Genomic DNA, 26081 nt, shown 5'->3' with positions numbered 1-26081 from the left:
TCCAGTTTGACAGTTTCTGATTGTGTGGTGCAATATAAAAATATGACCTTGAGTGACACAATCAGACGGAATTGATCTGTCTGAGAATGTTGAACGGATTTATTCAAAGGGGAATATTTGGCGCGGTTTCACACCGATCTCGAAGGTGTCAACGGAGGAGTGGTATTTAATTTAATTTGAGACGACCAGTACCAAACAAGTCCTGTTCGTTGGCCAACGATGTAAATATGAAGGTCGATTCTCGAAGGTCAACTGATTAAACAGTATTGCGTTTAATCGTAATAATATTTACTGGAACGTTGCTTATTGTTTTATAGCTAATTTGGCACTTTGGCGGTTCGTCTATATGCAAACTGGCACAGCCTCCGATAACACTTCCCGATTCAGCCGAACCAGCAACCTAATCCCTCCTTTGATATTAAATGATTCCCCCAAATTAAAATGCTGATTGTGACACTCTGTAACGAATTGTACTTTTAATAATGACTCTGTGCAAAATTCAAATACTATATAAAAATATTACAAAGCAACTCTGAATTACCCTATAAAAACATTTTCATATATTTATTCTTAATACTATAGAAATATCACAGTCTAATAAATAAAGCGGATTGCAACAATATGAATGGATTTAAAAATCAACAAATTGTGATCGAACCTATGAACATGTGCTTATTCTACATGAATTGACAAAACAAGACAGGAAAATTTACCAAAGTGCGACTCACTGAAAATCTCAATTTAACAAATAAATACACAAAATTACTTACAGTTTGGACGTCCACAAATATAACACAAAGGGGAAAGGATGGGAAAACGTAACTAGCCGGTATACTACAACACGCGATCAATTGAACTCGCGAATCGTTTGAGAAATTTTCAAATGGCGGACTGCGTTTGGCCGGTAACGAACTTTTGCACTTTTGGACAAAAACACTGATTCTAATTTCCGATCGCGAGGCAATTATATCCCTTAGGGATATAGGCTGAACGACTTTAAGGAAATTTAAGATTGGCCGACCAAACGCCGCGAAATGAATTTAATTTCCACGAACGATAAACAATTTTACCGAACTAGCTACGATGAGACTTGGGTAAGGACTGAGTACTGATTTAAACAGATGGCCGCCCGGCTAAACCTTATCCCCTCTCCGTCTTTAGTGCGTGGTGCATTCTGGTCTATACTGATCTATTGTTGAAACCAGCTGACTGTTCTTCGCATTAACCTGTATTGATTTGTTGCCTTTTACAACAAAATCGGTACAAAATGCCCCCTAGCAGAAAAAAATGATCCGTGATCGGCCCAGGACAGTCAAACCTATCGTACTACCTCGGAGCATTTTTGGCCTAGCCGGTGGACCACGACGATACACATGAACACAATTACAATTTACAATCAACAATAACGACAACAATCAGGCAACAACAATTTAAATAATGGTAACAACAATACTAAACTATTACAATGATCTATTTTATGACAAGGACACCAACTGATCATTTCCTCATTAAACACACAAAGGCATCCCGCGCACAGAATAGACACTATGATTTACCACATGTGGTAATCAGCAGAGCGTGTTGTCCGAGGTGGTGAACAGCTGGGCTCGTACATTGTTGTTGGTCGGCAGCGTAGTGGCACAGGTGTATTGGCTCTAGTGGATCAGTAGCACAGTGACCCAACAATGGTCCGATAGTAGTGCTGTCAGCTGGGGAGGGTGGGGCGGGCGCTCAACAATGGTTAGACAGAGAGCGGCGATAACATTGTTGTCAGTGATGCGATAAGCAGGCGATAACCCTCTCTCGACAGATGGACAATATCTCTTCTGCCGTTTTTATAAGTGTGTTTGAAGTATTCATTCTTCTTTATTGTAGTTAACGGTTGGAATTGTTTATGAAATTGTAACACTCGTACTCTGGGCGGATTATGTAACGATTGTATAAACACATTGATTTGTTTGATTTGGTTTTGATGTTGTGGGTTTCTGTTGAGGGTGGGGGGAATGGTCGAAATTATAATGTCTCTATTGCTGGCTTTAATGAGGGTTGTAATGATTTTAAGATTTGATTTGGTTTGATTCGGGGGTACTTTCTTGAATATATCATTTATGGAGCAGATAATAAAACAGGTTTTGTGGAGATGAGGCAATATGGGTCTTAATGCTGATTTTAAGTCTGTAGTTGTCCAACCGCCTCGGGTCCCACTGGCATTGAGATCGACACTGGGGTCGTCTATAGTCCATGTTTCACACATCCTTCTGGCCTGCGAGTCGCCCAGCACACTTACACCGTTGCACATCATTGATTTTTATTCACTGTCAGGGAAATCACTCACTGTTACTCCAATTTTTCACAACAATATTTATATAATACAATATAAAGATTCTTACGTTACCACATTTAAACATTTAAACACATACAAAACAATACGATACGATTCGATCCACCTACCGCTGATAATATTTTTTCAATTGGCATACATGAACTACTCGATTTATACTGGGATCCTCGACTAATTCAATTCTGACATTTACTGAACTTAACACATTGGTTACGACGTATGGACCTTTCCATGTTTGAGTCAATTTGTGCGATACTTCGTTGGCTTTATTACTTGGTATGTACCTTTTATATAATACCAAATCGTTTTCTTGGAACGGCGATGGATTCCTATTTTTATTATATCTGGCGCTACTTTTGCGATGGGCTGATTTAATATTATCCATGATTTTTGCGATACAATCCTCTGTAACGTCAGTATTGTTTTCCTGATCGATGTCCCACTGTAATTGCAATGGATGATTAATTTCTCGTCCTAAGAAAATTCGCGCAGGCGTCGCTTTGGTTGTTTCGTGGACGGCTGAATTTAAACCCATGTTTAAATATGCGATATTTTCATCCCAGCGTTTTTGTGTTTGCGAATGGAATATCTTTAACGCTATTTTCAGATTGCGATTGACTCTTTCTGACTGATTTGAGTTTGGCCTAGCTACAGAAGTATTGATGTGTTTGATCCCTAAGCTGAACAAAAAACTTTTAAACATTTCTGACTTAAAAATGGATGCGTTGTCAGATACAATTATTTCTGGGAAACCATGTTGAGTGAAAATTTTTTCCCTTAGCGCTGCAATGATTGTTTTGGTGTTTGCCTTCTTTAATGGAATAATCCAACTAAACTTTGAAAATGTATCGACACAAACTAATGCGTACATATTTCCATTTGCGGTTCGTATTAATGGTCCAAAGGTATCGATGTGTAGTCGTTCAAAGCATCTTTCGGGAGGTTTAGAATTCATCAGGCCAATATTTAGCGCTTGAGCTGGTTTAGACAGCTGACAAAGGCTACAAGATCTGACAAATTGCTTAACCTCGTCGAAAATTTTCTCCCATGTGAATTCGCGTGTGATTCGCCCGATAGTCTTTTTTATTCCTAGGTGAGCTGATATTGAAATGTCGTGAAAATATTTCATTAACATTTTCCTCATTTGAGTCGGAACGACGATTTTAGACGGATTTCTGGGGTTTTTTTGATAACGTAGTATACCCTTTTTTATAAAATAATTCGGTACGTCGATTCCATCTTCGATGTTATTTATAATATTGAGGAGCTGTGGGTCTTCGCGTTGTTTCGAACTCAGTGACTCAAAGGTTTCAGGGAAGTGTTGTAGAAAGAAAACTTGTTCGGGGACAACATCATTTTGTGGTGTGAGAGTTTTAGTCGGCTGTTGTTTGTTGACTTTGACTCGGTCGGGGCCAACGTTGCTTTGTGGCGCTGGGGTTTTAGTCTGTTGTGGTTCATTGACTTCAAACATCCGGCTTAGAGCGTCGCTTACTATGTTTTGTGTGCCCCTACAATGCTCGATTTTCTCGCATGGAAATTGTGAAAATCGTAGTTTCCAACGCGCTAACATACCAGTAGTCTTGTCGGAGCCCATAACATATGTTACAGCCATAGAATCGGTTTTAAGGATGAATGGGTTATCAGTGAGATAATCCTTGAACTTTTCCAGGCCGTACAATACAGCGGCAAATTCCTTCAAATACATGCTGTATTTTAATTGAGCACCTGAGAATGTTTTGCTGGCAAAAGCGATTGGAACATTATTGCCATTAATTTCCTGTTCCAGGACAATTCCTACGGCGTTTTCACTTGCGTCACACGACATTATAAATCTCCTGGACCAATCTGGAAGATGAAGTACGACGGGTGAGGACAATGTTTGCTTTATTTTGTCGAAACTAGATTGTTGATCGGGACCCCACCTGAATCTTACGCTTTTCTTTTTCAAGTAGTTCAATGGTCTACTGATTTCGGAGAAATTAGGTATGAACTTGGCATAAAAAGCAGCCATGCCGATAAATCGTTGCACACCCTTTAAATTGCGTGGTCGAGGAAAATTACTAATAACTTCAGCTTTAGTATCGTCCACATACAGTTTGCCATCCTTTACTATGTGTGACAGGAAACGCATGCCCCTCTTTGCCAAGGTGACCTTGCTGGGTTTGATTGTAAGTCCGGCGGCCCTTAGACGTTCCAAAACCATTTTCAAGTCATTGTAATGATCCTGTGGGTTTGCGCTATAAATGCAGAGATCGTCGACAAAGTTTATTACACATTTAAATTTTAAGTCTCCTAGCATTTCGTCGACTATGCGTCCTAACACCTGGCTACCGATTTTTATTCCTTGGGGACAAGTACGAGGCTGATATAAGGCATATCCTACATTGAAAGCGGCGTATTTCCTACTATCAGGGTGTAATAGGCATTGGTAATAGCTATTGTTCAAATCAAGTGTAGTGAAATAACGAGCATCTTTAAAATAAGGAAAAACTTTATCTACTTCTGGTTGTGGGAAACTGTCCATTTCAATAAACTTATTTAGTTCTTTATAATTGACTACCAATCTAAATTTTCCGGGTTCCTTTTTTGGTCTTAGGAAGGCGCTAGAACTAAACTCTGAAACACTTTTTTCTATTACCCCTTCATCTAATAATTGTTGCACAGTATTTCTCATTATTACCATCTTATCTGGCTGGACGTGGTAAGGTCTTTGTCGGAATGGCACAATATCCTTACTAAAACGAATTTTGTAAGGCTCAGTCTTGGCTAAGCCGATTTTGTCTGTGACAACGTCGCTAAACTGTCGAAGTAGGTTTTCGAATTTATTTCGTTCGTCGTCTGTGAGCGGTGAATCACCTAAATCGGGTTTATCACAAGTTGGGATCTCTCCTTCTCCTATCAAACAATATGATTTAACACTCTCCCTAAACTTAAACTCCGCTGTTGAATCACCTAAATTCACGGACATTCGCGCAAACTTCATAAAATCGTACCCCAATATTAACTGTAACGGAAGTTGATTGACTACCCAGAAGTTGTAGTCCCATGACAGATTATCTATCTTAAAATGAACTTTGACCTCTGTCCGCACAGTTATCTTCTGGCGGTTCGCGACTTCTACTGATTGATTAATTTTACTTGACTGTTTGATCAAATTAGCACTTCGCAACTTATTAAAAAGCGTTTTACTCATCAATGACCTACTACTGCCAGTGTCTATCAGCGATAGGCAGTCTATATTGTTGCCAAACAATACCTTAATTAGCGGCAGTTTCGCGGATACATCTGTTGCTTGCATACTTTTGTTGGGCGATAACTTTACAGTTCGACGTTGTGTGCCCTTGACAACGTCGGAATCTAGTTTAAAGAAACCCTACAGTTCCTAGCGATATGACCTTCACCTTGACAACGATAACATTTTACAATTCTTTCCCTGGGTCTGTTACGTAGATCGTTTTGCGACGTAATTGGATTGTGACGAGTTTGATTCACAACCCTAGGCGATGAATTAATCAATGGGCGTCGATTTGCATTACCAAAATATCTCTCTTCGGCACGCATTGAACTAGTGATTCTATTTGCGAATGATTTTAGCTCAAATAAGCTTTGTGGCATTTGACCGAACGAAAAATGACTTCGAACAGTTGGATTACATTTTGTCAAAGCAATCTCAATCACCTCGCCTTCTGACATTGACGATTTTAAAGCGAATGCGATAGATATGATGTGATCGACGTATTCTGAAAAAGTTTCATTCGGTTGTTGTGGTCGATCTAACTCAAACGATGCAATCTCTCGTCGCCTAATTGACGGAATAAATCTGTGTAATATCTCGTCATGTAAGACATTCCAGCGTGCGTTACTCGATACTGCTTCTAAAAACAATTGGAACATTTGACCTTTGACCTTAGGGATAATAAGTATAATGATCTCTGTATGACAATTCGGAGAAATATCAAATATTGGTTTGATGTTTTTGAGAAATGAAATTAATTCAAGTTCATCTGTGCCGTCGACTGTATTCAATTTATTAATCAGTTCAATTACCACAATTTGATCGGTTTTAGTAAGTGATTGACTAACATTGTATGCGTGAGCGTGTACGTGTGTGTCATGGTGAGTGTATGTGAGAGGTCGAGTGTGTGGGTGTGGGTGGTGTACAGTGGCACTGACCGGGGCAACAGTGGACAGTGAACCAGTCGCTACAGGAAATGACGCGCGTTGTTGTGCAGTGACTATCTCCATCTCTCTCGCACGTTCGCCGTTTGAAGGTTGAATATCCACGTACAGCTCGGCCAAAACTTCTGTGCGCGTGAACGGGTCGCTACTAGCCGAACTAAAACATACGGGCACCGGCTATTGGCAGTGCTGGGGGTAGTGGTGGTAGTGGTGAGTGAGTAGCAAGACACAAATGTTTTCACAAAAGTACCCCCGCCAACCCCCTCGCCTAGACTTAACCAGATCTGGTCGCGCGCACAGAAACTTTGGCCGACCTGTACGACGAGCTGTTGGCATGACTGTTATCTTGAGTTGCATTCGACGTACTTGATAGCATTTCAGTCAATTCGTGGTTGTTTAGGTCCATTAAAAAACTATTAGAATTTTGTCTAATTGGCGATGGTTCGTCATCGTTTACGATCGGTAAACGACAAGCGGAATTTTGTCTATTTGACGATGGTTCGTCATCGTTTACGATCGGTAAACGACAATCGGGATTTTGTCTACCTAAACTAACTCCATTATTATTTGGTGGAATATGCTCATTGTTTTGGTGTATCGGCGCATTTAAATCGATTAATTCCTCTAAATTTCTCCTTGACATACGATCGCGTCGGTCATTCGCAGTTGTATTATACCCAGGCCCAAATTGTTGGTGCATTTTTCCCGCTAGGAAAATAATTCAATTTACGATAATATATCTCACTTTAACAAAACGAATTTTCCACGATGACAAAAACCAATTGACAATTAATTACAGCACAATACACAACGACAATAACAATAATAATAGAATCTCTTATAATCTAAACAATTTCAGTGAATCGCACAGACACAAACAGTACCAAGAGATCACGCGATGATATTATTTATTTGTAAAGAAAAATAAAAACAACTCCCTCCTACTACTTTTATATATTTAAATATTGTATTTAAATATATTTGCTCCTTGCAATGCTCTCAAATGAATCTTTACAAATGTTGGTTGCCCCTGGGTTGGAAGAACTCCAGAAAATAAAAATATCAGACAGAGCTTTTTGGCAGTGGAAGCTTGATGTTATTGAAAAAATATGAGTGGGCCCTGCAAAATATAAATATTCCCAAAAGGTCCTTAGGGGACGCCCTTGGCACTGTTTGTAGTTCTTCCAAAAAAGTAATACCTTTAATGAGAGCAATTTACCAGTCTTAATTCTACACCGAATTTACTTGCTCACTACTACACTAGTGTTTAGTGTTGCACTTAAAAGGTGAATCTTTTGTAGTGGCCTATTATTTACTGAATTACCTTTTGTTTACCAATTTGATACTATAGCATATAATAAAGAACTACCAGGTTATTGAGAACTAAAAGTGAGTACAATTTGATTTATTAAGCATTATTTAAGATTTACAATGATTCCAGTTTGACAGTTTCTGATTGTGTGGTGCAATATAAAAATATGACCTTGAGTGACACAATCAGACGGAATTGATCTGTCTGAGAATGTTGAACGGATTTATTCAAAGGGGAATATTTGGCGCGGTTTCACACCGATCTCGAAGGTGTCAACGGAGGAGTGGTATTTAATTTAATTTGAGACGACCAGTGCCAAACAAGTCCTGTTCGTTGGCCAACGATGTAAATATGAAGGTCGATTCTCGAAGGTCAACTGATTAAACAGTATTGCGTTTAATCGTAATAATATTTACTGGAACGTTGCTTATTGTTTTATAGCTAATTTGGCACTTTGGCGGTTCGTCTATATGCAAACTGGCACAGCCTCCGATAACACTTCCCGATTCAGCCGAACCAGCAACCTAATCCCTCCTTTGATATTAAATGATTCCCCCAAATTAAAATGCTGATTGTGACACTCTGTAACGAATTGTACTTTTAATAATGACTCTGTGCAAAATTCAAATACTATATAAAAATATTACAAAGCAACTCTAAATTACCCTATAAAAACATTTTCATATATTTATTCTTAATACTATAGAAATATCACAGTCTAATAAATAAAGCGGATTGCAACAATATGAATGGATTTAAAAATCAACAAATTGTGATCGAACCTATGAACATGTGCTTATTCTACATGAATTGACAAAACAAGACAGGAAAATTTACCAAAGTGCGACTCACTGAAAATCTCAATTTAACAAATAAATACACAAAATTACTTACAGTTTGGACGTCCACAAATATAACACAAAGGGGAAAGGATGGGAAAACGTAACTAGCCGGTATACTACAACACGCGATCAATTGAACTCGCGAATCGTTTGAGAAATTTTCAAATGGCGGACTGCGTTTGGCCGGTAACGAACTTTTGCACTTTTTGACAAAAACACTGATTCTAATTTCCGATCGCGAGGCAATTATATCCCTTAGGGATATAGGCTGAACGACTTTAAGGAAATTTAAGATTGGCCGACCAAACGCCGCGAAATGAATTTAATTTCCACGAACGATAAACAATTTTACCGAACTAGCTACGATGAGACTTGGGTAAGGACTGAGTACTGATTTAAACAGATGGCCGCCCGGCTAAACCTTATCCCCTCTCCGTCTTTAGTGCGTGGTGCATTCTGGTCTATACTGATCTATTGTTGAAACCAGCTGACTGTTCTTCGCATTAACCTGTATTGATTTGTTGCCTTTTACAACAAAATCGGTACAACAGTTACAGTCCCGAGTCAAAGTCAAAACCCCCTTATCTATGATATACATTGTTTAAAGTTGCTTATCTGGGTGGTCATTTTAGTCAAGTGGTTTTAGTGCTCGCCTTTCAACTTGAAGTTGGCTGGGTTCTAGAGGTTGACTCTGGACCCAGGTGTCGATTGTCATTTGAATACAGGATCAATTGATTATGCTAAGCAAAGGTCACAGAAGGAAAGTAACAAACTGAGGGTGTGTATTGTATACCTATTATGGTCTAACTGAATAGCGTTAAGTAATTTCATTAACAAACTAATATGAACAGAAACCAATGTTCGTTAACAGATTGCTTGAATTTAATTTTAAACTTTACTTTTGATGTTCCATCATTTTTAGTTCCATTTGGCAATACTTTTGAAAAATCTGCCTTATATAATTATGTTAAGTTTATGGTGGGTAACCATGAGAAATATACATATGACCAGACGAAAATGTCTCAAATTTTATTCGGCTTACCAATAAGGATAACAAGAGTATACATTCGTGAGTTTCATACAAAGATTATTAAAAGTGTATACGTTGACAGAATAGTTTTTTTTTTCTTCAGCGATAGGAAAAGCATTTTAAAATATAAGCGAAATATGCTGCCTATATGAAAACATGCTTAATATGAATAAAAGTCCACCAATTTTTTAAAGGGAATGTGTTTAGTATAATCTTTTTATCCTTATTGGTAAGCTGAATACAATTATATTAATTTTTGTCTGATAATGTGTATATTTTTCATGGTTATATGTTTCAAAAACTTTCTTAGTTTCACGATAATATATATAAAAAAATTGTCTATATACACTGCAGACTGTATGATGTGATACATATTTAAAACCATTTAGAAAATAAAATATACGTTTTAGTTTTTAACAAAAGTTACTTAGGAAAAGTGGAGTGAAATTGAAGATTGTAAAAACGATATTCAAGAGAGAAGGGACAGACAGCAGGAAATCATCGTGGCTTGATAATAAAGTGTTTCCCTCACGCAAATGGTAAAGTTCACAATGACTTGGAGCAATTCTAGCCTTGAAACCGGTAAAAGTGGCGTGGGGAAGTGAAACTAGGAAGCTACAGTATAAAGTTTATTGTTGGGAGTGTGAAGATATATTAAAAAAACTTCTGTTTAAAACAAAAAGATCTTCTGAACAATATTTTCATTGCTGGATATTGGGGACAAGAACCCTCTCCATGACGAAAAATCTAACGAGTTGGTTATTCACTTCTTTGGACATTGATTGTTATTGTATCATTGTCTTATTTTTTTCAAACTAGATCTCCTTCAAGTTACGTATTTACTTTGTCTACGTGAACTTGCCCCCCCCCCCCGATGTTTTCTCGATCACATTAGTAAAATCCAATACCTTGGTATACGGAGATGACTTGCATGGTACCATTGAAAAATTATGGTACTATCACATTTTGGAACAAAATACTACAACCAAAATGTACAAAGCCATATCAAGACCTATTTGGAGATACAATATTATTTAGCATTACTTTGAAATCAATCATTAGTATTTCATTTCAGAAATTGTATCAAAAATATAATGAAAAATGTTGTATTAGGCCTACCGTGGTGTGTTCGTAATCAAGTTATCCAGCACGGCTCTATAATACCTTTCAATAAACAAGAAGCTACAAAACTTAAAAATCGAATTTAAAAACATCGTATGTCCTGGCATTAACCTACTTGACAAAAAAGTGATGCCACTTTCAAAAACCGTCGACTCGTATGAAAACTGTGAGAACTGTTTATTTTCACGTGAATACACTTAGAGTGTAATTAATTGATTAAACTGTCATGTTTATCATTTTTAATAACTGTTCAAATTGTTAATGAAAAGGTTTTAAATGAAATGTTGAATAAAGTTCAATCAAATGCATTGCAGTAGAGCGGCCATGATTAAAAAGTAAACATATTGAACGGGTAAATGTATTAGAACACATTTTCTTAATTTAGATTTATCGATATTTTACAATTGATAAAAGACTTCTTACTTTTGGGAAAACTGTAGCTGAGCTATTTATGCTATAGAAAATGCACAAAATCGTGAGAAAGCATAGACAAGTCTGTTGATTATTGTGCAAATGTTTGTGACCTTGATGAGCTCGGTCCGCACAGAGCAAGACATTGATTTGTTATGTTTCACCTACACATCTCTCCCTTACGAAACTTTTCAACTTCATGGGTAAATTTGTAATGTTTGTTAACTAAACTGCTTGTGCTTGATACTAATTGAACTTTTAAAATAATATTTTCCGATTGGTTGGTAGTTACTATAGGTACAGCAACTTAAGAACTTGATAGTAAATGTACTTCAATCTTTTTACCTGATTTTTCAACATTTAATTATTTATTTTCCTTGTTTTTATTTATTTCTAAAGCTTAAATTTGAAATACGGTTCCTACTATCTTTTTCTATAAGCAATTTTAGAAGATATTCAACATCAATAAAATGTTTTAATATAATTTACAGCAGTTACTGATATTATTAATGATTCAAATAGTTTCTAAGATATAATATAATACCCCCGCCGCAGCAAACCTGCAAATTAAACAAATGTCCCTTTGCCTGATTGGATTTAAACTAAAATGTCTCCATTTATTCCCTACTAGCTGTGTGCCCGTTCTACGCACGGGGATCTTATAGTAGTCAGTTGAAACCTTCTTATATTAAGATTAAGAACAGCAATTAGTTTGCATATTTGCAGATATGCTGGAAAAACTATTATATATAAACCTTCGCAAATACAGTATCTGACAGTTCAAGCCAAAATAAATGCTTCGCAATTAAATGTCACCCGGATCGTGTTGGTCCATATGTCCAATGATTAAACTAAAAAATGTTTTATAGATCCATGAAGCGTAGCCCTAAAGTAGGCCTATAATTGAAAGTTACTTTCCACATCGGTTAACTTAAACGTATTTAAAGTACTACCTCAACCTCACCATTTAACACTTTATTCCGGTTGACATTTTCAGTATCAAAGGTGCTCTTGTACATCCCGTGAAACACTGAGAAATAAGGACATTAATGCGTTACCAACATACAACAAAACAACACAATACAACAATCCAACAAAGGCCACGAACTATTGATACATAAACAATATAAAGGCGTAAACAATTCATGATGGTTTGCCCAACAAACGTTTTACTCAAATAGGTTATCATTTTCTTAGCATACCGGGTAAGCTAAGATTTGGAATCCAGACAGAAAAAGCAAAACTTATACAGAGTTAAGACATCACTTAAATTGAATACGGACTGCTCCAATAAATAAGGTGCAACACCAACGATATCAAATTTGTAAACTACCGGTTCTAAGGAAAAGAACCAGTACCTACGTAAGAACCTACCTAAGAACTATAGTAAATCGGACCAATTAAATACATTAATATCTAGTCCCAAGGTTATTGATCTCTTGCTTTTGGATTTTCTCGTAAAAAGTTATAGCGTAAACTTATCGGTGTCAGTTTGAAAAAAAGCAACCTTACCCAAACAACTTTTTGTTATTTAATAGATTACGCATTCTCTAAACAGTGATTAGTATATCTATTAACATTAGAAGGAAATGTGACGAAAATCACACAATGTTGGGGTTTTGGTCATTTGTAATTTTATTTTTTAAGTAGGTAGGCCATGTATTCTATGGAAAAGTACCGGTATCAAGGATCGTCGTCAAAAAGGTTGTTATGAATAAATATGTAGGCTTACGTACCCAAGATATGAGCTATGGGCCTATCACACGGTGAGTAGAAACAGAAAGTGACACATTGGAAAAGCGAGTTTAGCACTTCCTCTGTTAAACCTCTGTTACAATCACCCACTGCAGTTGTGATTTTTTACTTTACACTTTACACAACCGCCATTGAAGCGCCGTCAATGAGTGGAAACCTTTTTTGTAAGCTATTGGCGACGATCATTTCAGTGTCACAGCCCTATACAACACTGATTCAAGGTCTTCTTCTTTCTGGTTGTCAAAACTCAAGAAACATTTTATACTCAAAGAATTTCTGGTTCCGATTTGGACGATGTCTAGTTTTAATTTCATTTACGGTTACACTATTAGACTATATTATTGCACTTGCGATTAATTAAATCCGTTATGTAAGAAAAACGTTTTTAATCTCACTTGGTTGGGATTTGCTTTCAAAACGTGATTCGAAATAGTTGCGGTATTTGTAAACAACATTTGTAAACATGTCATTGACAGCTAGAAAAAATAATCTTGATCCGAACAGCTGTTCGTTATTTCATAGACGATTATGTGATAAAAATTGAACGAAAATTTGACAAAAATCGCACAAAACTGCATTTTTGAACGTCCGTAATTTTATTTACAAAGTAGTGAGGCTATATTTAAATCACTAAAGACACTCTCGCCAATCCAGTGAATACATTAAAATGACTTGGATCTTGATATGTACTCTGGTTTTCACGAAGAAGATTGCGTAAAATGCCATCTTGAGTGTTACAGACAAAGGGACAGACAGACAGACAGACAGACAGACAGAAATTGAGATAAGACTCGTTTCTGCTTCTTTAATGTATAAAACGTAAAAATAACCTAAAAGTATATAATTCTGAGCAATGTACAGACAAAACTCTAATTTTATTTATATAGATTTAGATAGAATTAGTTTAACGAGGACTTAGGTTTGCTGCAACAGGGAATGTAATTGTTTGTCTTTTTTTGTAAAATGTTAATAGTTTAGTAAGAAATCAATGAATTTTCCAAATTTGATCAAAATATGTTTATAAACAAGCAAACTAAAACAGTTGACTTATTCTCGTTTCGTAATAACGTTTCAATATACTAAACTATTTGCTTTTTTAAGCTCTGCAAAATGGTTTGGAAAGAACTTGCTAAATTTTATGTTTTTTTTGTCAAAAATGAGAAACCCCAATTTCTGCCCCATAAAACCCCACATAAACCCCCGTTCCCATAGTCTGATCATGCTGGTTCGCGAACTCGTTCGAATAAATGTAGGTTTACACTTTAAACAAAATTTCATCAAAATCGAATCATTTTTGCTGTCGTGCTAACGGACACACACATATATGAGTTTGAACGGGTGGTGTTCTTGGCCTCTAGGGACCTGAAAACGAAAAAGTAAATCGGTCCTGGGTCCAGGTCTACAATGAGTATTACACTAATAGCTTATTCCCTATATGGCAAATTCGCTAAAATGAACTTTCTAACTAGTATACCAAAATTATTAATTTCTATTTCTTAAAATAATAGTTGATGGTGTTAACATAATAACATTATCATAAAATTTTCATAAAATAATGAACAACTTAGGTTTTTAATATATTGTTTGAAATAATTGTAGCCTATGCATATTTTGAATATTCATGGATTCTTTTACTGGATGATTCCATTAATATATTTAATGTTATTTAGTTTCTCTAAACCATTTTGTAATATTAATACAAAGATTTATGTTGTTTATCTTGAAATGTCTATAAAAAATTATTTTTTTACTAATCAACGTAGCTTATGTATCACAAAACGTACAGAAATTATTACAATTTATAATATCTAATGTAAATACTTTGCGTATTTCTATTTCAGTCCAAACTATTACTTACAATTAAATCATTTCCTACTTTGTCATAGCTTCTAGCCACACAAGCCATGCGTTATGGCATTTATCTCCATAAGATAATTGTATTTTCTATGGTTGAGGAAACTATTTGTTGTATAACTTAACAAAAAGCAAAATGTAGTACAACATTCTCAATAGATGTTATTTTTGTACATTTAAAATATGTATTATAAACTAAACTTAACATTACATTAGCACTGAATCTAGATTTAAGGTAAAAATGTTAGTTTCTCTCTTTTTAGAAAAATAATCCTGAAATTTAGGTCAACTTTAACTCGTATTCCTTGTCACGTAAACGTCTAAATAAATTGACAGAATCCGTCTAGACAATAATAATGCGTTAAAATGTGTAAACCTTTAATAACAATTTTTGTTATAAATGGGTTTAAAATAATTAGGCAATACTATTCGTTTATTTAAGCTGACTATCGATGTTTTTTTAGTAACAAGTTAAGCCTCTCGTAATAATGTCCAGTGAGTTTAGTGTTATTATTTATAAGAAAATGCATCTTTTTTTAACTGGCCTTTTTAGCAAATTTCCCATATAGGGAATAAGCTATTACCGTAGTACTCATGGTATGACCTGGACGCGGGACCGATTTTTTTCGGTTTGAGGTCCCTAGAGGCCAAAAACACCATCAGTTCAAATTCATATATATATATATATATATATATATTTTTATATATTTATATATATATAGATATATGTGTCCGTCAGCACGATAACTCGAGCAAAAATGATCCGATTTTGATGAAATTTGGTACAAACGTGTAAACCTACGTTTATTCGAACGAGTTCGCGATCCAGCATGATCGGACCATGGGAACGGGTGTTTACGGGGGGTTTTATGGGGTAAAAATAGGTTTTTCCCATTTTTGACCCAAAAAACATAAAATTTAGCAATTTATTTCCAAACCATTTTGTAGAGCTTCAAAAAACAAATAATTTAGTATATTGAAGCGTTATTATGCGCCTAATGGTTACGGAGAAAATTCAAAAAAATTGTAAATTTAAAATTCCCATGTTATTCTTATGGAGAATGAGTAAACTGTTGTAGTTTGCTTGTTTATGAACATATTTTGATCAAATTTGGAAAATGTTTTTATTTCTTACTTACTAACTATTAACATTTTACAAAAAAAACAGTTTTACCCTCCCTAATGCAGCAAACCTAAGTACTTGTTAAACTAATTCTATTTAAATCGGGAATAAATGTTATATTTTTAAGTAGACATTTCAGTGTAAATCCAATCAGTCAAATGGAAATTCGCTTAGTCTGCAGGTTTGCTGCGGCGGGGGTATTTTACAAATATAATTGTGTAAATTGAAGTTTTGGTATTCCAATGACACACGAAGCATCGAAAACCTAAAATAATTAAGGCAGTCAGGTAGCTCTGACATTTAAAGGTCTTGGTAATTTTTGCTGCAAAATGTTAATCTTTGCTGTGAAATGAAATGCCATATTTCAAATATAGCGTTTGGGAGGAATGTTGTTTTGATTGATTGTTTATTCAAACTCAAAACCTTTTTAGAATATGCAATGTAAATTTATTGTTTATTAGTTTTCGTTCTTAATTTTTACTAACCTTCGTGTAAATAGTATTGCTAATTGACAACTTTGAATAAACATAAAACAGTATATATTTTCTTATTAATACCTTTATCTGCAAAAATCACTACCGTAATAGAATAATAACAAAGCAAATTATAGTTCTCAATAATTAGGAAGTAAAGAAGACTAATCTAGATAATGGATTGATAGATCGTTATAATTCATTATTGTAACAGTATAATGGCTGAATAAAAGTCATTATTTTACTGTCTTTTAGCTAAATAAATTATTTATTTGTAGTTAAAAACTAACTATATTATTATCCTTATACTCTAATAAATTACTTACTTGGTATTTAAAAAGTCTAATTGATTACCAAAGCATTATATGTGTATACTGTATGGCATTATTATAGTGCACAGAATTTGCTTCTTTACCTCCATATGTAATGTAGTTTCAACAAACTGCGAATTATTTTTATTGCAACGTCATTCGTTTTGACGTATTGAAGGCTTAGATGATGTTGCGCTTCCTAAAAACTAGCAAACTAGTCAGCCTTGTTTATTTAATTTGGACTATGTACTTATGGTGGTGAAAAAGCCTATTTTTATTTTTTTTTATCATAGTTAGCCAACCAAATCAGTATGTGAATATTTTAAATTTAATAAATCACTATCTAAACGTCCTGACATCTGTCTAAATATTTGAATTGTGTAGAATGATAGACGACCCAATTATTTTCTTTGTATGATGATAACTAACTACGTGCTTTAAATTCTAATATTTGCTAACTATAGTATAAATATGTTATTGAACTAACATCTTTATTATACTTATCATAATAGCTAACGAGTTAATTATTTAATTTCCTAAAAGCGAATGAAATGTACATAACAGTGATGGAACGTTTGCACACTCACATTTGTAAATTCACACACACACACATGCAAATGTCTAATGCATCATCCATCACACATTAACATGAGTAATGTGTCAATGTGCGATCCCTATAGAATTTAATTTTTGTATTTTTTGCGTTGGAACAATTTCTGCAAAGTTATCAACTTTTGCATTTACTACAGCATAATTTATGTTGAAATAATCCCGACAGAGCATGACATTTAGTTGAGTTAACTTAAAATTACAGTAATAGTATTTATCATCCACTCCATTGTTTTAAAAATTGTATTCATTATCACACCAAATATTAAAAGTATACTTTGCAAAAATACATATAACTATTAACTTATCTATATCAAGACAAGAAATATTTCATGTGAGTAAAAACCAAGAGACAACCTTATGTTACCGTTTTCCAGGCTGATACGTAAAAGGAAGATGTTTAATTTTGACTGTGTGTTTAATGTAACTACAAAGCACGCCCGTAATCTGCTTTGCTTTACTTTATGTCGTCTTTCTTTGCTTTACGCTTTATGAAATATATTTCATGTTTAAAATTTCGTTGATAAATGTTCAACATAGTAAGTAATGAAAGTTCCTTTATGGTAAAACTTTTGGTTTGTTAAAGGAAAATAACTGAAAGGTAAATACAGTAGTTTGATATTTGTAGTTTTACCCGTAGCTCGACGGAGAATGAATCTAGAGCAAAAAGATTGTCTTTTAATAACACTGCAGGAAAGCATTACAAAATATTTATTAGCATTGATTATTAAAGACCATAAATAATTAACCGTGTCAACAAATAATGAATTGATAAACTTCAATTCATTAATTAATTGAACAGATCCTATTAAATCTTTTAATGAGCTATGTAGCAGAGTTGAATGACATGTGTTCGGTATTCAGTGTAATTAATTGTGATTTGTTATAATAATACTTTCTATCAACTAAAAATAAATACAGATGGCATTGGTTTTTAATTTGGTTTAATGTTTAAAACAACATATGTGATTTAACAATGAAATAATTTATTAGTAATTTTGTTAGTTAAAAAACAAACACAAGACTCAAGATCCCTCTCTCTTCTGTAATCTCTCTTTAAAGTTCTGTAAAATCATTGAAAGTTTATTTGTTAATATTAAAACTATTTGTTAATTGTATCAGTGTTCTAATTTGAAGAATGAAAACTCCGCTTAACTTATAAATATACAGTCCACTCAATCCACTCTACATGCTATCGAAATTCTACATGGTCCTTCGAGCCGGATCATCTGAAATTCAGCTCTTTTGGTAACTATAAGTCACAATAAGTTCTACTCCAACTCCAACTTGCAACCTTAAAAATGAACTACTAACTCCTTTCTCATAACTAAGAAGTAAGAAGACTACCAAGACTACTGTAGATCTAAAAGGTCAATATCTAAAGGACTTTGATTCAAACTTTGATTCCTCTATATTTTAAGCATATTGTTTTTGTTGTAATTTATCAATTCAATTGACATTTCAATTTGTATCAAACTGTACAATTTGGTATTTTGTAATGCTCATAGCAACCACTAATAGCGCTAATGTAACAATGCCATCTGTTATCTGTGTCTCGTATTGCAGACAATAATGACAATCTCTAATCTCTCTCTCTCTGAATACTCAGAATAATTGTTTTGTTGTACAACAAAAATGAAATTCGTCACTCTCTCTAGGCAATTAAACTCAATTGCAAATCGTTTAGCCAAAATCCAAACTAACATCCAAGCTTTAGATTTATTACCTGAATTGTCCCAAGAACAAATAAATAAGTTGAAACTTTTAGAGTCAGAAACACTTAGAAAATACTCAGAATTTGAAACCTCCCTTGAGAAACTATTCAATAGTGACACGCTTCCCGATGATTATGAAGAAGATACACTCTTTCAATTACAAGATACTATATCTGACTTATATGTAGGAATTCAAACTCTCACGAAGAAACACCTTTCTCAAGATCCTACAAGTCATAGGCCTGTTCTAAACACTGACTCAATAACAAATACTCCATCAAGTAGCCTACCCCATAGGCCTAGTAGCTCTTCCTCAAACCAAGATAGCCACTCTCTGAAACTCCCTCCTCTATCTCTCAAAACTTTCAATGGTTCACCGGAACAATGGTTATCTTATGTTAGCCTGTTTCAAGTATCTGTTCATGATAATGAAAACATATCCAAAGTTGAGCGATTTCAATATCTGCTTTCTACTCTACAGGGAGAACCTTTCAATTTTATAAAGAATTTACCAATCACAGCTAAAAACTATGATGTAGCATGGGATCTTCTTCAAAAACGGTATCAAAACAGTAGGAAAATCATAAGTATACACCTCAACAACATAATAGACTTACCTAACCTAATTGACTCCTCCCTCAAGAACATTCGCTCGTTCATTTCTCAGTATAATGAAAATGCCCAAGCACTCATTGCACTCAATCATGACATAGCCAAGGATAATATCTTGCTCTCAGCCATGTTACTAAGGAAATTACACGCAGACATTCGCAAAAAGTTTGAAAGCTTACGTCTAAATTCTCAAGACCTTCCAACCGTAGGTGAAGTAATAACATTTTTAGAAAATGAATGTGCTTACTTAGAAGCTGCTAACCTCTCTAACTCTCAGTTCCCTAGAACTACTTCAAGCAATAGCAATGTAGGTTTCACTCAAAATAGTAAGAGGTCCAGCCCTCACTCCTATCAGATAGGCCTACATAAGTCTACACCGAACCGCACTACTTTACTAGCTTTCAGAGACTCAAACGCCACATGCACATTTTGTAGTAAAAGTGATCACAACATTTACCAATGCTCAGAGTTTAAAGATTTGTCCGTACAGGAAAGATACAATTTTGTGAGGAAAAACCACCTTTGTTTGAACTGCTTAGGTACCGCTCATTCTGTCAAAGACTGTAAGTCAAATAAAACATGTTTTCACTGTAAACTGAAACATCACTCCCTCTTACATCCAACTAATAATAGGCCTAATGATAAGCTTACCGGTAATCAAAAGCCTAAAGATAATGCTCCGATGCCCAAGGAAATGAATAAAACTTATGATCACCCTGAACCTCCCTTTGTAGCTGTCTCCTCAAACCCTAATACCACTATATTGCTAGCCACTGCATTGGTACACTTGAAAGCTAATAACGGTGGTTGTAAGCTAATTGAAAGCTAATTGTAGCCCGAGCCGTTATTGACTCCGCATCTATGGTAAGCTGCGTAACAGAAAATATTGCTAACCTGCTTATGCTTAAACGGACATTTTCCAGTAATTCCAAGATAGATGGCCTATCATCAGTAGAAGTTAAATCTAAAGGTGTGTCAAAAGTTAACATATCGTCTCTTAGCGGAGAAATGATTGCTGATAACAACCCAGTCCTTATTCTAGACAGAATAACCTCAAACCTCCCACACTCAGAAGTTCCAGTTAATGTTAAAGAATACTTCAAACATTTGGTCCTGGCTGATCCAACTTTTCATCTGCCTAGTAAGATAGATATGCTCATAGGTGCTGATCTATTCGCTAAAGTGATCACTGGTGAACGCATCATCATTAACAAGGATCTTCCTGCTGCCATGAATTCTGTATTTGGATATCTTATCATAGGATCTGCCCCAACTCTTCCTGCTGTAGTCCCTCACAAAACAGCCCCTCAATGCAAGGGTAATGTTTCTTCTTTATTAAGTACTCAAGATATTGATTTGCACAATTCTCTGCAGAAATTTTGGACTCTAGAGGAACCTCCCATCAAACATCATGTAACATCTGAACAAGAAATTTGTGAAAATCACTTTCTAAACACGGTCTCTAGGGATTCAAATGGACGCTACTTTGTTAGGCTACCCATAAAAGAAAATCATCCCCCTCTTGGTGACTCATCATTTTGCGCTCGCAATAGATTCCTATCACTTGAAAGAAAATTAGAAAGTCAGCCTGAAGTTAAAGCAGAGTATAGTAAAGCCATACATGATTTATTGTCATCTAATCACATGGAACCTGTTAACCCTCCTCCAAACAGTGATAATAAACAATTTTACTTACCTCACCATGCTATTGTCAAAGTAGATTCCTCAACCACCAAGCTTCGTGTAGTATACGATGCAAGCGCACGCAGCTCCTCAGGTGTCAGCCTTAACGATATTCTACATACCGGGCCAAAACTACATAATGATCTTAATGATATTCTGTTAAAGTTTAGACTTTCCCCTATTGTCTTCTCATGTGACATCAAACAAATGTTTCGTCAAATAATGATCCACCCAGATGATAGAAACTATCAAATGTTGTATTGGAGAGATGACAAAGACGACCCCCTTTCAGTTTACCGTTTAACTACAGTTGTGTTTGGATTCAACTGCTCACCCTACTTGGCACTAAGGACACTTCACCAACTTATCACTGATGAAGGCGCAAACTTCCCTCTGGCAGCTGAGGCTTTAAAGAAACAAGTATATGTAGATGATTTAATATTAGGTGCCAACAGCATAGAACAAGCTTTGGTACTAAGAAATGAGGTGGAACAACTTCTTTTAAAAGGATAATTCGAACTGAGGAAATGGACTAGCAACTGCCCTCAAATCATGGAAACTCTCCCCGACTCTTACAAAGAAACTCCTCTATATTTCAACTCCTCAGATCAACCTTATTTCAAGGTACTAGGTATAAAATGGTCACCTAACTCAGACACTTTCTCTTATCAGTTGAATATCCCAGACACGCCTCCCACTAAACGAGGTATACTTGGAACAGTTAGCAGAATATTTGATCCAAACGGTTGGTTGACTCCAGTCACTCTTTGGGTAAAAGCGTTGATACAAGTTTTATGGGCACTAGGTTTATCATGGGATGCGCCTGTACCTCCGGATCTAACTGAAAAATGGTCTAAGTTCCTCCAACAACTCCCTTTCTTAAGTGAACTTAGCTTACCTCGATATGTTTCCGTAGCTGATGCTGTTCATATCAGTTTACATGGATTTTGTGATGGGTCTGAAACAGGTTACGGAGCTTGTGTCTACTTGCGATGTGTAAGTTCTTCCGGAGAAATCAACGTACATCTGTTAATTGCCAAAGCTCGAGTAGCTCCTCTTAAGAAGATCTCCATCCCTAGACTAGAATTGTGTGGTGCCCATCTTTTGTCCAAACTCCTGAACTATTGCAACTCTCTACTCTCTCAAGATTATCTTGTCAACGAATTACATGCTTGGTGTGATTCATCTGTAGTCTTGTCATGGATAAAAACTGTACCCTACCGCTTAAAAGTTTATGTTGCAAATCGAGTCTCAGAAATTCAAGAACTTACTCCTACTTACATATGGAAACATGTCTCAACTCATTGTAATCCAGCTGACATTGCCAGTAGAGGAACCCTTCCCATTTCTATGAAAGACAACAGTTTATGGTGGAACGGTCCCAATTGGTTATCTCTGGATCAGGAATCATGGCCTATTCCTCGCTTCACCCCTCTCCAAGACGAACAATTGCCAGAACGTAAGGTCGAACCTTTACCAATAATGGTTACAACTAAAAAACCAGACTTATTCAACAGGTTTTCATCTTGGTCAACCCTCCAGCGAGTCATTGCTTACGTTCTACGCTTCAAAAATAACCTTACAAACCAGGTTAAAGAATCAGGGTTTTTAAAGCTTGAAGAGCTTGATAAAGCAACAATCACTATCTGTAAAATGATTCAGCAAACTGTCTTTTCTGAAGATATTTCTAGATTGAAAGATGGAAAACCTTGTTCCTCTCGTCTCGCGTCTCTCTCCCCCTTCTTAGACGAAAATGGATTGATTCGTGTTGGAGGCCGCCTTAAGCACTCTCAAGTATCCTACGCTGCAAAGCATCCTATTGTATTGCCCAAAACTAACCATGTCACCAATCTCATCGTTGATCATTACCATTTGAAACACTTGCATGCTGGACCTCAGTTTTTACAAGCCGTTTTATCTCAGAAGTTTTGGATCCTATCTGCTCGAAGTATTATTCGAAGAAGAGTTTACAAGTGCATCCGATGCTTCAAATGCAATCCTAAGACAACAACTCAGAAAATGGGAGATCTTCCTCCACAACGAGTCCTACCCTCAAGAGTGTTCAACAACTGCGGGACGGACTTTTTAGGCCCATTCTCAGTTAAACCTTGCAAATTAAGGAAGTCCTGTCCAATCAAAGTATACGTTTGTATCTTCATTTGTTTTTCTGTCAAGGCTGTACATTTAGAGGTTGTTACAGATCTCAGTTCCGAAGCTTACCTAGCAGCATTGACGAGATTTGTCTCTCGACGAGGGTTGTGTAGCAACATCTACTCGGACTGCGGAACAAATTATGTAGGTGCCGCTAATGAAGTTCAAAAGATTGTTAAGAATTTCTTCGTCCAGAAAGAAACTCAAGAAGCTCTTAGTAAGTTTGCAATGGAAAACAACATTACATTTCATTTCTTACCCCCCGCAGCTCCACACCAAGGTGGCCTTTGGGAGAGAACTGTCCGCAGTGTCAAACACCATCTTCGGAGAGTCATAGGCGAACAGATTCTTACTCTTGAAGAGTTCATCACACTAACAACTCGCATCGAAGCAATTCTAAATTCACGGCCCATAACCCCACTTTCATCTGACCCCAGCGAAATTGATTGCTTAACTCCTGGTCATTTTCTGATTGGAGGACCTCTTTTATCTCTTCCCGAACCTGACTGGAAAGATGTCTCAACAAACAGATTGTCAAGGTGGAAGTTTGTTCAAGCCTTAACCCAAAGTTTTTGGAAAAGATGGCAAAAAGAATACCTCTACACGTTGCAACAACGAGGGAAATGGAGAAGTCCTCAACCTAACATAAAAATTGGAGATCTTGTCCTATTGCATGAACCAAATCAACCTCCCCTTTCATGGCGAATGGGACGTGTCATTTCAACTTCCCCAGGGCAAGATGGTCTTGTACGAGTTGTACAGTTAAAAACTTCATCAGGAACACTCTCCAGACCTATAACTAAAGTCTCACCCCTACCAATCAATGATGAATGACGAAAGAAGTTAGACTGTTAACCATCAGTTTATTGTAAATAATATGTTCATTTCTAAAATAATTTTTTTTCTCAATACTTCATTATTAGGTGAACCCCTCTTAGTGGTTCACGGGCGGGGGTATGTTCAGTATTCAGTGTAATTAATTGTGATTTGTTATAATAATACTTTCTATCAACTAAAAATAAATACAGATGGCATTGGTTTTTAATTTGGTTTAATGTTTAAAACAACATATGTGATTTAACAATGAAATAATTTATTAGTAATTTTGTTAGTTAAAAAACAAACACAAGACTCAAGATCCCTCTCTCTTCTGTAATCTCTCTTTAAAGTTCTGTAAAATCATTGAAAGTTTATTTGTTAATATTAAAACTATTTGTTAATTGTGTTCTAATTTGAAGAATGAAAACTCCGCTTAACTTATAAATATACAGTCCACTCAATCCACTCTACATGCTATCGAAATTCTACAACATGTATCTGGAAAATATAAACAAATCGACAAACAAAAAATTTTAACACTAAATTTGTCTACGGTTTTCAAAGAATCCAACCTTCTCGCAAGATTAGTATTCCACCATTGAAAGTGCCGTGAATAGAGCCAAAATGTATAAAAAAGTCTGGAATATGTCGTTTTCAGTTCCAACAAAAGTTTCGAACAAAGTTTCGTTTGGCTTTTTAATGCACTGGATACGCACATACATTTAGACATAGGTATTTGATTTATTTATGGATTATATCTCTTTGCTTGTAGCTTGACATTCTGTGTTATTCTTGAAGACTGAGATTAAAATGACCCTTGAAAGTTGAGCTTCATAATTGCTGACACAAAATCAATACATCACTTTGTCAAACTGTCAATATTCAGAACTGACAACGTAGAATGCTGAAGCTTCAAAGACACCTTCTCTGGAACTGACTGATTGATTTGATAATTAGCTCTTGATTAATGTCACTGATGAAACTATCTAGTTGGTATAATTGTTACATACAAATTAGGAATATAAAAGTAGACTAGATCTATAGTAAACCTTTCAAGGTTTGTATCTAAACTATGCTATGGAAAATGTACACATTTTGCGTTAATAACTTCTAAAAGAGTATTAAATAGAGCTTCAGAAATCGCCCCCGAGAATAGGAGGACTGCGAAAACTTGTTTCTATAAATTATAAAATTTAAAAATTGTCTATTTAATAGAAAATCTGTTAGGCTTATGCATTTTTTACGTATCTAGATCACTAATGAGTGAAATTGTAAAAACCATCTCCACGAATAAAGACTTGAACATGTTTAGATATAAACAGTTTAATCTTAAAAACCGATACCTAAATGTCAGGTACGTCTGTCAATGTTGTTTAATCATAAAATGCAAGAAGATTATAGCATTGGATTTGGAATGGGATAATAGTCAAAGATTATAGATTGTAGAAAGCTCTTTCTTTGTTTTCCGAAGCTAACCTTGAACTGGATATGTTCTTATCATTAACTTTTACAGACGCAATTATGTACTGCAACAATTATGTAACTTTACTCATACGATAGTGACTTTACTGTAGTGTTCTGTATCTTTTGTAGCAGCAGCATAGTTTGGTTCAAATATTTTTTGACGAGGATAAAAGGATTGAACGTTCAACCGTAGTAATTTGTCAACAATATTGTACTGAAATTATTTATGAAAAATATATTTTAATATGTTGGCCTTACTTGTGACCATTGAGTAT

At 35.4% G+C, this 26081-nt stretch overlaps 3 protein-coding genes across 6 annotated transcripts in view; all 3 read left to right on the top strand.

Annotated features, from left to right (window-relative positions):
- The window catches only part of LOC129004162 (fibronectin-like), a 139186-nt gene that overhangs the window by 78276 nt on the left and 34829 nt on the right, over positions 1 to 26081 (top strand). The gene's annotated exons all lie outside the window — the stretch shown is intronic.
- On the top strand, positions 20698 to 21885 carry LOC129003270 (uncharacterized). Its single transcript, XM_054431561.1, has one exon. The coding sequence runs from the start codon at positions 20698 to 20700 to the stop codon at positions 21883 to 21885; it is 1188 nt and encodes a 395-aa protein (XP_054287536.1).
- Positions 21925 to 24357, top strand: LOC129003269 (uncharacterized). The gene has a single exon (XM_054431560.1). The coding sequence runs from the start codon at positions 21925 to 21927 to the stop codon at positions 24355 to 24357; it is 2433 nt and encodes an 810-aa protein (XP_054287535.1).

Source organism: Macrosteles quadrilineatus, unplaced genomic scaffold (assembly GCF_028750875.1).
Source record: "Macrosteles quadrilineatus isolate MER2022 unplaced genomic scaffold, UCM_ALF_1.0 Scaffold_9__3_contigs__length_116548681, whole genome shotgun sequence".
NCBI lineage: Eukaryota > Metazoa > Arthropoda > Insecta > Hemiptera > Cicadellidae > Macrosteles > Macrosteles quadrilineatus.
Note: the sequence above shows the minus strand (reverse complement) of the source record. Positions and strands in the feature narration are given on the sequence as shown.

Bases quoted from the DNA above. Each gene is read 5' to 3' on its own strand.
- LOC129003270 (XM_054431561.1), top strand. From the start codon at position 20,698: ATGATTGCTGATAACAACCCAGTCCTTATTCTAGACAGAATAACCTCA.
- LOC129003269 (XM_054431560.1), top strand. From the start codon at position 21,925: ATGGAAACTCTCCCCGACTCTTACAAAGAAACTCCTCTATATTTCAAC.